Here is a 16,154-nt window from a genome sequence, read left to right as displayed (position 1 = left end):
TTAGAATTGAAAATCTCTGTCCATAAGGTAAAAGAAAATTTTCTTATAACCTTTGGCATATATTCTCATGACAGGGAAAGTTAACAACTGCTGGTCCAGTCTGTCAGCTGTGTTCATTAAATTATGGTGTTGTATACTTGCTTACGGCTTCTGGACTGGGGTTATGGTTTCCCTCAGTTTTTCCTCTTGCTGTCATACTGACACTTGTATGGATAACGGATAGAATATTTACTTCTTTTTTATACATTCACTTCAGAGCCATGAACTTGTGTGAAAATAACACAAGTGACCCTCCACCACCTTTTTTTTTAGTTTAGATACTTTGGAACTTGTCCGGCATATTTCACCTTGTAGATATAACTGTGTCTATGGCATCTGTGCCGTTTTCAGTGAGCCTTACACACAATAACGAGGAAGTGTACCAGTTGTCAACACATGCTGTATGACCATTCGGGGTCTGCCCACTCCCCCTGTATACATCTCAAATCCCAAACAGTAACCACTACTTGACTCACAAATTTTAAGAACTTTATTCCAAAACATGCCTTTTTTGTGGTTGAACTGGAGGTAGCACAGCTTACCCCTGCATTTCATGACGCTTTCATCAACTGTAAGATCTTCTTCAGGATATTAAACACTTTGCAAATTTTGTTTGAGATGGTCAGTAACAGGTTGCAACTTGTTCAGACAGTTTGCAGGATCAGCATTCTCGTTATTATTAAAATGAAGAAACCTAGAATCATGTAAGAATCGTTGGATCAGCTGGAGAATGGGATACAACTTCTTGTTCGCTTTGACCAATGACTTCATATTTTAGTCATAGGTATTAATTTGTTTATTTTCAAGCCATAGATAATAAATTGGTTATTTTCTGTGGTGAAGCATCATAATTGTAAATAGAAATAAATTAACATGTTACTGAGGGACAGATACTGAGTACGCTTTTTGTCACTCGTGGTAATTTAAATCATTTGTGTACATTTTTTGAACTATAACTTTGCTTGATGGTGAATCATTCCAATTGCTGTTTCCTCTGCAATTAATTCATATCTTGTACTATGTAGGTCCGTTAAAGAATAGGATACTAGTACTAGCGAAAGCAAAAAAAAGCATCCTGTACCTCAGCTATCAGCTAAAGTACATGATACACATTTTATGTTTGCCACTTTTTTCACCTGCATTAGTACTAGTACCCTACACTCCAGTTGATACTAGTACTAGTGAAGGTGAAGAAAACCAATAAATGAAAAAAAATTTATGTATGTAGACTGAGGTACTCCACACCAGTGTTATGTATGTCACTCTTTTTTGCTTTTGCTAGCACTAGTAGCCCATCCTCAGGAACAGGCTACTATACCTTTCTACTGTGAAACAAATGATATATGTAACATTACATTTGAAATATCGATGTCCATGATATGTTTTCTCTGTACTGGTTTGTTTCTCAACATTCCTCTATGCTTTTAAATCTTTAAAATGCATCATCTATGGTACCTTGTGGCATTTGTCAAACCCGACAGGTTGTATTCCACTCTTCAGTATACCCGAATCTTCTACACACACACACACACACACACACACACACACACACACACACACAAAGGTCTTGCATCACCTTGGTTCTGAGAGTACGAGAACCTGTACAGAAAATTGGAATAGAGATCAACATAAACATCATTTCTGCCCTTTTTATTGCTCATGAAAACCACACATTGCATTTTGTACCACCATACAGCGATACCTTGAGAGATGTGGTCCAGACTGCTGTACACACTAGTACTTCTAATACCCAGTAGTACGTCCTCTTTCATTGATGCATGCCTATATTCATCGTGGCGTGCAATCCACAAGTTCATCAAGACACTGTTGATCCAGATTGTCTCACGCATCCACGGCGATTTGGCATAAATCCCTCAGACTGGTTAGTGTGTCACATCGCACATAAACAGCCCTTTTCAATCTATCCCAGCCATATTCAATACGGGTTCGTGTCTGTCGTACCCCGAGCCTGTTAGAATTCGTTTCAGCAGTAGTCAGAGAGCACCAGAAAATGGCGTTACTGTGCGTGTGCAGCCACGATGACGTAGGAAGCCTGTATGTTCGTACCTATATAGCATTACGAGATCTTTAAATTACACCATAAATGAAACAGAACATCAGAGGGCACCCCAACAGCATCAAAATTTCGTAAACCAGACTAAAATGCACAATTCGGCCAAAAGTACACATTCGTAGGTCGAGATTTACAAAAAAATAGGAACCAACCTGATGTTAAGCTTTTCAGTGTGGTTTTCGGGCTGCAAATTTTCTTGGAGTACAAGTACTGTATTATCTCATGTTTGGTTATTATGGCATAACACCATACGAACCAGGAGGTAAAATCGGGCACCTGTAATTCAGCAAACAGTTGACACTAGCCAATACTGTGGAATGAAACATTTTGTTTCAAATAAATTGACTGCCTCTGCGGAAAAGATTATTAAAATCCAAATTTCTTTAGAAATTGACAAAAATAAGTTTAGCATTCCGCAAAGCATTTTAATTCACTTGCTAGCTCTCAGCCACAGAAACCCATCTTGTTTTCATTTTACGTGAGAGTTGTAAATAGACTGCTCTACGCATGCGTGAATCTGGCAGCTTGGGCCCGTCAGAAGATTTTTCCAGCTAGTGTCTGGCTGCTAACTGCTACTGCTCATACAGCTAACAGCCGTACTTCCAAATAGCCATGAGCGGGAGTAGGTTCTGCTCATACACAACTAAACTGCACATAACTGATGGAACATGGTTCAAAATTGTTTTCTTTGAAAATGCCTCTGGAATAATAGTTAAAACTTGCACTTTTTCACTGTAGGATGCACAATATTCAACAGCTCAATTCATATTTGTAAAAAATTCCTGGCAAGAGGTGCAAGAGTGCTTTGGTTCATTTTCTTCTGGAGATGAAATTTCTACATTGAAGAGTGTGGTCAGTTTTACTGTAGTGTAATCATCCACGGCTTTAGTAATTTCCCTGCACTTTCTTGATGCATAAAGCTTATGACTCGACTTCATTGACTACGGTTTCTCAACAGGACTAACTTCATATATTTTGACTCGAACCTCCAGCAGGAGTGGCTGTGCAGTTCGTGACATTACACCTCACACCGCAAGGCATAATAAGACTTTGAGGTGGCTAAGATTAGCATACAAAGAATTACTCAGATGGGTACAACTGTATTAAACAAGCTACCAGGACACATTAAACGATATGTAGACAACAAAGATAAAAGGAGAGGAATTTGTGGATTAAGTGAAGCAGTCAATACTGTTCCACTAAGAAACGACCAAATGTTCAACTAACCTAGGTCTATAGCTAAATCTGCACTGCAGATCACACTGTCATCATAACCTACATACAACAAAATATAGACGCAAAAAATATTATTACTGTTATATTCACGTCTCGTTTGCATGCATCACATACCAAATAATCATTTAATTACAGAATCAAGGCAACAATGGCCCAAACAAACTTCAAATTGATAGTAGCTTTACCTCTTATTTTAATTAATTACGTACACTTATACCTTTCCTTCCACATAGTCCCTTTAAATGAGAAAAATACAAACAACAGTACTTGCATATTACTACAGAAACTGCTGCTGAATCTGCAGTGCACATCTTGGCGGGACATGTAGGCCTACATAAAAGACTATTGAGAAGAGTTTCACTTCTAAGCATAATATATAATATCAGATGATTATTTCGAGAAATTAAATTTTTCGGGGTTTGTGTACGAACAACATACATAACATGCATCAAAATACAACTCGAAAGTTTGTTCAGATTAGTTAAGTTTTATCAGTTTACGTTAAAGTTTTAGTTTCACGAACAGTTTTTTTTAAGCACGGCAAAATGTGTTTGAATACAAAACAAACGTAAACAATGGTCACTCTATCACAACTTTTACTTGGTAATCATATTCGTTGCTTTCTCGAGCTCACAGCCAAATAATCATCTTCTAACCCAACAAAGACATAGTGCTACATTGCAAATCAGTCTCTCACCATAGTCAAGGTATTGGGGGAAGTACATTAACGCACACTAACGCGAAGTGCTCAATATTTCTTTGTATATCATGTATATTACTATGTGCAAACAATTGTTTACGTTACACAGCAACTAAAATATAAATATTATGCAGTAAATATATACTTACTGTCACAAAAACATTAGTTTCAAAACAGTATTACTTTTATTGCGTAAAAAAAAACCTGAGCGATTTATTACCTTCTGCTGATCTACGGGGTTTAATTACTTTGTATGTGTCCGACGTATCCGAATTGCTCCTACTTGAATAGCGAGTAACAGACGTACAATTCAACCTTTTTAAACCATTCCGACCCAAAAACAACCTCACCGATTGCTGCATCTGGAAACCAAACTTACTGCTTTAACTTGTCATAATACTTAATCAAAATAACAGTTCATTTGTTATTGCTAACAAAAGCGCAACGAATCAAACATGAAACAATTTCCGAACAAAATCCAAACAACCTAAACGCAGCACGATAAACATATCTTTGTTCTATCCCCCTTCGTCATAGTGAACATACAACTTGGATGCGCGAACACTTCATAGCGGATTAAGTGGATCTTCTCAAATAAACGAGATTTTCGCAAGACTTTGCTGCTCTCTATTCACGGATAATGGGACGTATGAATAAAATGGAAAATACACTTATTCTCAGAAGTTGAGAGGAAGTTCTCTGGTTGGCATGAATAAAGAGAGTCTGTGTTGTAGTTTATGCAGATTAACGCAGTTAAATGACAGGTAACAACTATTTAAGGGACAGAATAAACTTATGCTTTATTCGCACAACACATATTAATACATTTGACTGCCAAACTATATAACGTTGCCCCATCAACAAACACGGAACATGTATATTCCACAGAGTCTAATGCACTCTGCGCATCATATCTTGTGCGCCACTACGAAAGCTCGAAAATGTTTGTTCACATATCCCCAACACTCCTCCTGAACAAATATTTTTCAGATACTCAACACTGTACATCCCATGTTAAACCATAATGTTTCGCCAGCTTCTGAAATTTGTCCTTACTGAGAAGCTTGGTTAGGAGTTAAGATAACATTTCTTCCGTGCATAGATAATTGAGGATTATATTCCCCTGTTCCACAAGATGTCTTATAAAGTGATGCCTTATGTCAATATGTTTGGATCTTACACTGGTGACATTGCTTTTTGCAAGTCTAATAGCTCCCATATTGTCACAAAATGCCACAGTTGGCTTTAATGTTGGAGGGGATTCTATTTCACTCATCAGTGAATGGATCCAAATAGCTTCTTGGATAGTGAAGGACAAGGCCATATATTCAGCTTCTACAGTACTCAAAGCAACAGTTCTTTGTCTCTTACAAGACCATGACATAAATCCTCCCATTAGTCTAAAACAACTTCCAGTGATGGTGTGTCAGCTTTTCAACATATTTCCCCAGTGTGCATCACTGTATTCTTCCAAATTTCCATTTCCATTTTTAGAATATTTAAACTTATAATCAGCAGTTCCATTTAAATATCTGAATATTCTGTTGACTGTTAGCCAGTGCTTTTCTCTCGGATCACTGCAAAACTTGCTTACTGCATTTGTGACAAATGCAATGTCATGTCTGGAAGTCTGTGCTAAGTACAGTAAACTTCCTACAGCTTCCAAATAGGGTACACTTTCCTTACATTTCTTGTCATCATCAGTTATTAGCAGTTTTGCATTGTTTTCGATAGGAGTAGAAATAGATTTACAATTTTCCATATTGAACTTTCCTAAGATCTTCCTTGTGTACAGAGACTGATCAATCCATAATTCACTGTTGGCACTCCTTAGAATCTTCATGCCTAAATATTGATAACTTTCCCCTAAATCATGCATATTAAATTCAGACCGTAACTGTTCTTCAAAACAAGTCCATCTGGCTTTCAATATTGGTTAAAATAAAAAAAATCATGTACCCATATGACCATGATTGCAATATCTTCATTGCACCTTTTATGATACCTACTGGGATCTGCCTTTGACTGTAACATGCCTAGTTTTATCAAACTTTTATGCAAACATTTATTCTAGCAGTGGCCACTTTGCTTTAATCCATATATGCCTTTCTTCAAATGCCAAATTGTCCTCTCCCCTTGATATGGTCGCTTAACTTCATCAGGTGGTATTACATATATTTCCTCTTCCAGTCTTCCATTTAGGCATGTAGGCTGTTTTCACGTCCATTTGATGAATTAATAAGTCTTCCTTTACTGCCATAGCTAAAAGGTGTCTTAATGATGAATACTTCACCACTAGTGTGAAAGTTTCATTGTAATCTATTCCTTCTTTCTGGGAATATCCGATAACTACCAATCTGTCTTTGAATTTTGGTATTGCACTCTCAGGATTATTAATACTAAACGCCCATCTTGTTCTTAGTGGCTTTTTATTTTCAAGCATGTCAACCCATTCATATGTTTCATTACTCACAAAAGATTGCAGCTTCTTTACAATAACCTTTTTCCATTCTTGAGCATTTGAACTTGCTAAAGCTTCATGAACTGTGATTTGTTCATTGTTGATGGTTTGGGCAGCATACATTTCATAATCTGGATATTCTTTTGGTTTTGCCATACATGAAGACCGCCTTAAACTGACTTCCTCAATTTGATTCTTGAGTAGCACATCAGCTTCCTCTTTATTCTTGTCTTCTGTCTGTTTCAGTTTCCATCTCTGTTTCAGCACTAACACATATTATGCCTGGTTGCAGTACTGTATCAATTTGATTACTTTCCTTTATTTTCGGTCTATAATCCTCCAAAAATAATACATCTCTACTACTTATATTCTTCTTATTCTTAGGATTATAAAATGTGTAGCCTTTTGAATGCTCACAGTAGCCAAAAAATATTTTTTTTTTTTTAGATTTTGCATCCCATATTCCTCTTAATGGTTCTGGAATCTGAATCATGGATTCATATCCAAAGACTTTTAAGTGCTTAAATCCAGTTTCTTCCCAGTCCATACTTCATAAGGTGTCTTGTGTCTCACAGCTTTGGTAAGTTGATCTGTTAATTAAATACACTGCTGTTCACACATCTTCTGCCCAAAAGCACTTAGGTAGCTCAGCATCGCTTAATATACTTCTTGCCTTTTCTACAATGATTCTGTTGGCTCGTTCGGACTCCAGTCTGAGAAGGACTGTAGCGAATAGTAGGGGTTGGTTGGGTTGTTATGGGGGAGGAGACCAGACAGCGAAGTCATCGGTCTCATCGGATTAGGGAACGACGGGGAAGGAAGTCGGCCATGCCGTTTCAAAGGAGCCATCACGGCATTTCCCTGGAGCAATTTAGGGAAATCACGGAAAACCTAAATCAGGTTGGACAGACATGGGAGAGAATAGTAGTCTGATGCCTTATACCCATTCCTTTCAACTGTTCCTTAAACCGTCTGTTTACATATTCTGATCCATTGTCTGATCTAATAATTTTAATTTTCTTCCCACTCTGTCTTTCAACCATTTTGCAATAAACAACAAATACATCATTCACTTGATCCTTGCTACTTATAAAATAAACATGTGTGTATCTAGAAAAATCATCTATGAATGTCAGAAGTTACCTCCTAAGGATTCATTCTCCATGGGTCTACAGAGATCTGAATATACGAATTGCAAGGCTTCGGTAGATCTGCTCTGACTCCATTTAAATGGCACTCTAGCTTCCCTTGCAAACACACCTCACATTGAACATTATTCATTCGATAATTTTCCATCCCAGTTGCCATATTCTTCAGTAAAGTCATACTTTTCCTATTCAAATGTCCAAGTCTACTACGCTAAAAGAAAGATTTTGCAGCACAAACAAAGTGATTTCCTGTATTCGCTTTGTAAATACCTCTTACATTACTGGCAATAGCTAAAATATCACCACAAGAGTCTATCACTTTGGCTCCCTCTATATCGAAGATAACTTTATTACCCTTCTTTACTATTTCCCTTGCTGACATAGTGTTCACCATGCAAAACATTATTTTAAAGGCAAGAAAACATTTTATTAACACTATAATTACACTCTGGATACGAAAAAAACACATTTACTGGAAAAAAACAAAGAAGTTACACAAAAGCAAAGAATAAAGATATTGACATCAGAGTCATGGAGCAGCACATAAACATAGACTTCAAGGAATTTTTTTTCTTTTCTTCTAACACTTTCTCTAAAAGAAAAAAAAATCATGAAATTATTGCTTTACCTTCTGCAACTGACTTGTCCATGACACTGCACCACCTTAGTACTTTGCAAGAATTCCAGTTGTTGAGCACCTTGTCCAGTTATCACCTGTGAAATCTGCATCAGCGTAAATCTTTAACTCTTCTTCGGTTTTGCAATACTTTGGCATTCTTCGGCACCTAGGTATTGTTTTTCTTTAGTGATTGAGGTTCTTCACTGATAGCTTGCATCCATTCTTCCATCTCGTTTGACTGCAATATTTCTGAAAAACAGTTTGGATCTTTGTATTCAAGTGCATCAACTTTTGTTGCCATACAAAATTCACCACTTTCCATCCAGGTTGGTTTTCTTCGTTGTCTTTTATTCTACACTTTCTCTTCGTTAGAAGATTCAGCAGCTTCTGCTTTTAGAAATTCTATTAATTCTTTATTTTCATCGGATTCACTCGACTCTTTACTTTCTTTAGATTCGAGAGTGCCAATTTTTTCTTCAGTTTGACTTCCTCCAGAAGTGTACAGCCTAGGAGATTTAGATTGGTCATCTTTAGATGAATTCGGATCATTAAATTCTTCCTGAGGGACTTCAAATTCAACATGATTACTATGTAAATCACAAAAAATTTCTGGCTTAAATTTCACATCGTGACTCAACATCACTTTCTTTTAGATGGAATCCAAACCCTAAATCCATCCTTGTCATTAACATATCCAAAAGTCGTCCAAAAACTGCCTTAGCATCAAACTTGGAACGGAATTGTTTGTTAATGTGAACATAGCAGCCTGTGCCAAAAATTCTCAGATGATCAAGTCGTCCTACAGGTTGATTAAACCTAAGTTCATAAGGGGTTTTATTTTCAACTGAAGATATTCCAGTACGATTTATAAGGGTAGACTGCTGTGTTACATGCCTGTGCCCAGGACCCTTTTGGTAATTTACTCGGATATAGCATTGACCGGGCAGCTTCAACAATGGTCCTATTTTCCCGTACAGCCACACCATTTTGTTCAGGAGAGTAAGGAGGAGGAATCAGAAGCTCTATTCCCCTGTGTGCAAGCAGTTCACTGACTTTCTTATTGTTAAATTCTTTGCCACCATCACATCTAAATTATTTGACAACATGTCCATTAGTTTGTACTTCATTTAAAAACTGCTTAAGCACAGTACACACTTCACTTTGTGTCTTATAAAGGAAATTCGATGAAATTTACTAAAATCGTCTTTGAAACATACATAATAATGCTTACCTCCAAAAGATTTCGTGCTCATTGGTCCATTGACATCCACGTGGATTAATTCACCAGTACTGGTAGAGTGTATTGTTCATGTTTTGAATGGCAGCCTATGCATCTTTCCAACCACACAGCCATCACAAAATTCACTCTTGGCATCTTCCACATTAATGTACATTCCTTTTAAAATATTCTTCACATGTTGTTTATTTTTATGACCAAACCTTTCATAGTACACTTGCAATGTTTCGAATGCTGTCATCAAGTTCACATGATTCATTTTTGCATTTCTAACAACACACATGTTCAACAAATAAATTCCATTTTTCACATAACCTGTCATAACAATATTGCCATTCACTTGTTTTCGAAGACAGACATTATTATAACTAAAATTAGTACTGTAGCCTCTGCAGGCAATGGCTCTCACAGACAACAGATGAGCACTTGCATCAGGGACATACAAAACAATGTCCATTCTAGCATTGTACCATTTATTGTTTCGTCGAATTTGGATGTAAACAGTTCCTTGGGTGTATGCACACATTTTGACATATTGTTTTCCCAATGAAATTACTTGAGGAGCATCAAATTCCTTATATGAAATAAAATACTGTTTGTTGGGAGTGATATGGTTTGTCGCAATACCATTTATTTGGGTCACTGTGAATACTGGTCCACACACCCATAGCGTATGAAGTAAATGCAGCGTGTTCACTTTCTCGCTTCTTCTCTTTTCTGTTATTACTGTCACGAGTGTTCTGTGGACACTCTGATGCCCAGTGACCTAATTATTTGCATATATTACATGGAAACTTCTGTTTTACTCGTGACTTCGTCATCTTTACTTGCTAATTACTTGTTTGCCGTTTTCTTGTTCTAGAAATGACGAAAGCTGCACTTCTATTAATGTCTTGTTCACACAGTTCAATAGTACAGAGTTTTTCAATTAATAACATCAAGCTAGGCTTTTCTCTCGGTATCGTATCCCGGAGATCCTTAAAATTGTCGTAGTCTTTTCCCAGTGTAGACAAAATTCGACCATTTAAGATTCTTTCAGATAGCGTATTTTCTTCATGTTTTGCTAATTCATCCTTCAGGTCCCCAAATAACTTTTGCAGTTTGACCACATGTGCACTAATATCTTCCGTTTCATCAAGTTTAAAATGGAAAAATGTTTCAATCAACATATTCAAACACTGAGTACTGCTACGTTCAAATCGGGCGCATAATTTGTCCCAGATTTCTTTAGCATTCTTGCACGTTAAGATGAGTACTGCAACAGGTTTATTTAGCGCACTTGCTATAAGACTTGCTGCCATTGTGTCGTCCTTGTGCCAATCCACACACGCTTATTTTTGTGCACTTGTCGCATCTTGCTGCAACTCTACACGTTCTTGCGTACTGTTAATAATATCTTCTAGTCCATATGAACACAGCACCATAGAAATATGCCATATCCTTTTGGCCCAGTCCTCAGGTCCTTCAAACTTATCGATGTAGACCTTATAATCGCCGCTAGCAATCATATTTCTTTACAGACATAGGCTCATTTCAAATATTGTTTTAATTAAACTATGTTGTTTGCCTTTACATGTGTACTGGGCCCATAACCTGACGAAAAATATTATTTTAAAGGCGAGAAAACATTTTATTAACTCTATAATTACACCCTGGATACGAAAAAAACACATTTACTGAAAAAAACACAAAAGTTACACAAAAGCAAAGAATAAAGATATTGACACCAGAGTCATGGAGCAGTACATAATCATAGACCTCAAGAATTTTTTTTTCTATTAACAACTAGCAGTAACAATCTCCTTTTCCTCATTCACATGTTAATTAAGATCTACTTTTCCTGTGAGTTCACACCTTAACGTAGATCTGTCACAATCCTTGACTGAACGTCATACAAACCTGAGAGAGCCTTGGTAATTTACACAGATACTCCTGAATCTAGGAGCCATTCCGCATGATCGTCACTCGCTTCATTAAATGAGTAAAAAACAGATAATGCCTTACCTTTATCGGTAGTCTTTCTCTCATAACCACTAGAATGGACATGCTTCTTTCCTTTTATACTTAACTTTTCGTTACACTTTGAAGCAATATGTCCAATTTTCTGGCATCTGAAACATCTTATTAGCTTTTTCTTCTTGTACTTAGTGTATAAAGCCGACGATGTTTCTTTTTCTGAAGCATTAAAATCTGGTTCATTCTTCAGGTCCTGTAGAACCTTACTTTAACACTATCCGCTTTAATGGATATCCTCGAACTTACTATACTCATAATCATTGGCAAATATTTCTCTGGTAGTCCAGCTAACAATAAAGTCCCAATCCATTCATCTGCAATTACAAAACCAATATTCTTCAGACAATTGGAGATTGAAATTATTTTATTCACACATTCATCCACGCTTTTACACTTATTCAATCTTGTGGTTAACAGCTCACGAAGTAATCCTACTGTTCTGGTTAAACCACCATCTTCAAATGCGTTTTTCAGTTTCTCCTATACGTCCATCGCTGGTGTAGCCTTTTCTATGTGAACATAATTCACTGGATCAATCAAAAGGATTAGTTTTGATTACACCTTCCGATCTTTAGCAGCAAAACGTGATTCCGTAGGTGCCAATTTACCGTTTATGACGTCCCATAAGTCATCTAAGTGCAAATACGCCTCAATGGCAAATTTCTAGATCGTGTAATTTACGCGCCCTACAAGCCGCTCTATTTTCGGTATCTGTGTTGTACTCATTTCACAGTTATTTTCTTCTTTGTATAGCATACACAATCCAAGTTTATACGACTCTTCCGCGCACCTTTTGCGCAAAAACACGACACCTTAAAGCTTATTATTTCACTTTAATCCAGTACCCGGGCCCATAACCTGTTGTAGTTTATGCAGATTAACCGAGCTAAATGATATGTATCAACTATTTAAGTGACAAAATAAACTTATGCTTTATTCGCACTACACATATTAATATAAGGGACAAAATAAACTTATGCCTTATTCGCACAACACTTATTAATACAACAAATACATGTATATTCCACTGCGCCACTATTCTCACTTGCCTTTAGCCAGTGATCCCCATAATAGAGATCACTGCCTTTAGCCATACAGTAAATATCTCTGGAGTGAGCATTCACATGCGCAGAACAGATTTTGTGTTGTCAACATACATTGCCGGCCGGGTCACGTGTTCTAGGGACGTCGTGTGTTTGTCCGTCTAGCGCCCTGTATATTTAGAATGTCAGTACATCCCTAGTACAGATGGATTCTTTTCGTACGTGTCGTGGATTTTCTATATATGTTACGCAGACATTTTAACAGTATCCATTTGATACCGGGTATAAACCAGCTATGTAACTTTTACAGGCAAGTGATATTGCATTCTGCTTCTTTGCGATAGGTGTCACAGTTCAGATGCATTCATTTTTTTGTAGTTTTCGGTATGATACAGCACTTTATATTATTACAGAGCCTGACGTACATTTTTGCAGTGATCGTGTGTTGAACATACTTTGGAATAGTTTGTGTGGTCAAAATTACTCCTCTTTATTTTCTGGAGCCACATCTTTACTCGTTGTTCATCCTTCGGGAAACTAAAATATAAATCACACATAATCATTCTCCATGTCCTAGACACACTTAAAATGGTCTACTGTAACTTTATAGTAAACAAAAAGGTTTGGACACAGATATTATACGAAGACAATTACAGACCCCCACTCTATTGAATTTATCTGTCTCCCGTTTTTCAAGTCTATATAGATAATCGACAAGTTACTGATAAATGCATAGAGGACAAAATTTGCTGAAACAACTAACCATTCCCTTTCCTGTTCCACTAGCAAATTTACGAGAGGAAGCGATTGTTTGTAAGCTTTTGTACGAGCCGTAATATCTATTATATAGCCATAAAATCGTAGAAAAATAGGTCTACAGTATCAAGCCTTAATTACAATGCGTCTCGAAATTTTTAAACATATACAGTGTCTCTTACTAATATCATAACTACACTCCTGGAAATGGAAAAAAGAACACATTGACACCGGTGTGTCAGACCCACCATACTTGCTCCGGACACTGCGAGAGAGCTGTACAAGCAATGATCACACGCACGGCACAGCGGACACACCAGGAACCGCGGTGTTGGCCGTCGAATGGCGCTAGCTGCGCAGCATTTGTGCACCGCCGCCGTCAGTGTCAGCCAGTTTGCCGTGGCATACGGAGCTCCATCGCAGTCTTTAACACTGGTAGCATGCCGCGACAGCGTGGACGTGAACCGTATGTGCAGTTGACGGACTTAGAGCGAGGGCGTATAGTGGGCATGCGGGAGGCCGGGTCGACGTACCGCTGAATTGCTCAACACGTGGGGCGTGAGGTCTCCACAGTACATCGATGTTGTCGCCAGTGGTCGGCGGAAGGTGCACGTGCCCGTCGACCTGGGACCGGACCGCAGCGACGCACGGATGCACGCCAAGACCGTAGGATACTACACAGTGCCGTAGGGGACCGCACCGCCACTTCCCAGCAAATTAGGGACACAGTTGCTCCTGGGGTATCGGCGAGGACCATTCGCAACCATCTCCATGAAGCTGGGCTACGGTCCCGCACACCGTTAGGCCGTCTTCCGCTCACGACCCAATATCGTGCAGCCTGCCTCCAGTGGTGTCGCGACAGGCGTGAATGGAGGGACGAATGGAGACGTGTCGTCTTCAGCTATGAGAGTCGCTTCTGCCTTGGTGCCAATGATGGTCGTATGCGTGTTTGGCGCCGTGCAGGTGAGTGCCACAATCAGGACTGCATACGACCGAGGCACACAGGGCCAACACCCGGCATCATGGTGTGGGCAGCGATCTCCTACACTGGCCGTACACCTCTGGTGATCGTCGAGGGGACACTGAATAGTGCACGGTACGTCCAAACCGTCATCGAACCCATCGTTCTACCATTCCTAGACCGGCAAGGGAACTTGCTGTTCCAACAGGACAATGCACGTCCCCATGTATCCCGTGCCACCCAACGTACTCTAGAAGGTGTAAGTCAACTACCCTGGCCAGCAAGATCTCCGGATCGGTCCCCCATTGAGCATGTTTGGGACTGGATGAAGCGTCGTCTCACGCGGTCTGCACGTCCAGCACGAACGCTGGTCCAACTGAGGCGCCAGGTGGAAATGGCATGGCAAGCCGTTCCACAGGACTACATCCAGCATCTCTACGATCGTCTCCATGGGAGAATAGCAGCCTGCATTGCTGCGAAAGGTGGATATACACTGTACTAGTACCGACATTGTGCATGCTCTGTTGCCTGTGTCTATGTGCCTGTGGTTCTGTCAGTGTGATCATGTGATGTATCTGACCCCAGGAGTGTGTCAATAAAGTTTCCCCTTCCTGGGACAATGAATTCTCGGTGTTCTTATTTCAATTTCCAGGAGTGTATAATTAGAGCTACATGGTGTGTACCCATGAAAAGTTACTATGCCTCCTTTCACATATTTTGCTTTGCATTCATAGCAACAACAGTAATTCACCGTCACTATTACACCATCAACAAACGGTGAAAACACAACAAAAACTCTTGATAATAAAAACTTCAAACTCTGCGGAAAGCACACACACACAGCGACGTTCCGAAAACACGTGACAATCCTGGTTTAATGTTGACAACATGCGCAGAACGCAATGCTCACTCCAGAGATATTTACTCTATGCCTTTAGCTCGGCTCGAAACGAGACCAGCCATGAGCCAATAGAATTTCAAGATAGCTACAGCCAATAGGATTGCTTCATTTCAGATGAACCTCGCGCGGACATTTTTAACTTTGGTGTTTACATGTTATAATGTGTTATCGAGCGTTTTTAGTGAAAATGGCGAAATTTGTGTTTCTTGAAAGATAAAAAAAGATATACGTAGTTTGAAGGAACACAGGAGAAAGGAACTGTAGAAGTTTATATAGATTTAACAGTGAAAACATGATTTGCCTGGTGAATCCCTTTCTTTCCTTAAATCATGAAAGAAGAGGAGGCGACCTTTCCAATTAATGCCAAATGAAAAGAGCTTTGCACTATTTAGCTGATCTAAGCTTTCAGATTGGTGTAGGAGAAGTCTTGGGAATACACCAGACTACAGTATCACTAACATTTTCATATGTTCTGTAACAGGTTAACAGAAAAGCACCTTGTGGATCCGGTTTCCGAGAAACGTTAACGAACTAGAAACAGCTTAAGTGAAATGGCAATAGAAATATAAGTTTCCATGTGCGGTAGGGACCCTGGACTGCGCTCATACCAATAATGAAACCTTCTGCACATGGAGACGAATAAGTTACTCGAAAGGGTTTTCAATCCATAAATGTGCAGGCGACGTGTGATAACAGTGAAATGTTTACTAGTGTTGATGCTTCATGTCCTGGGTCTGTATATGATGCTAGGATATCGAGAAACTCAGATGTGTACCGTACATTGTGAGAGAACCAGTGCAATGCCCTAATTTTAGGAGACGGAGGATATGGCATTTGCAACGTGGTTAATGACAGCGTTTCAAAATTCCGAAACACCTGATGAGAGGGCGTACAACAGACTTCACTCTAAGGAGAGGGTGATAATCAAACGGTGCTTTGGACAGATAAAATGGCGTTTCCCAA

The 16,154-nt window shown here is 38.8% G+C and overlaps 1 protein-coding gene across 1 annotated transcript in view; it reads right to left on the bottom strand.

Annotated features, from left to right (window-relative positions):
- Positions 1-4,563, bottom strand: part of LOC126281259 (cobalamin trafficking protein CblD) — a 33,698-nt gene extending 29,135 nt beyond the window's left edge. The window contains exon 1 of the mRNA XM_049980061.1: positions 4,270-4,563. Within this exon, the coding sequence (XP_049836018.1) occupies positions 4,270-4,411 (142 nt within the window). The 5' untranslated portion in view covers positions 4,412-4,563. The remainder of the gene's footprint in view (positions 1-4,269) is intronic.
- Positions 4,564-16,154: the final 11,591 nt, after the last annotated feature.

This window comes from Schistocerca gregaria, chromosome 7 (genome assembly GCF_023897955.1).
Source record: "Schistocerca gregaria isolate iqSchGreg1 chromosome 7, iqSchGreg1.2, whole genome shotgun sequence".
Taxonomy (NCBI): Eukaryota; Metazoa; Arthropoda; class Insecta; order Orthoptera; family Acrididae; genus Schistocerca; species Schistocerca gregaria.
This window is presented reverse-complemented; position numbering and strand designations above follow the sequence as displayed.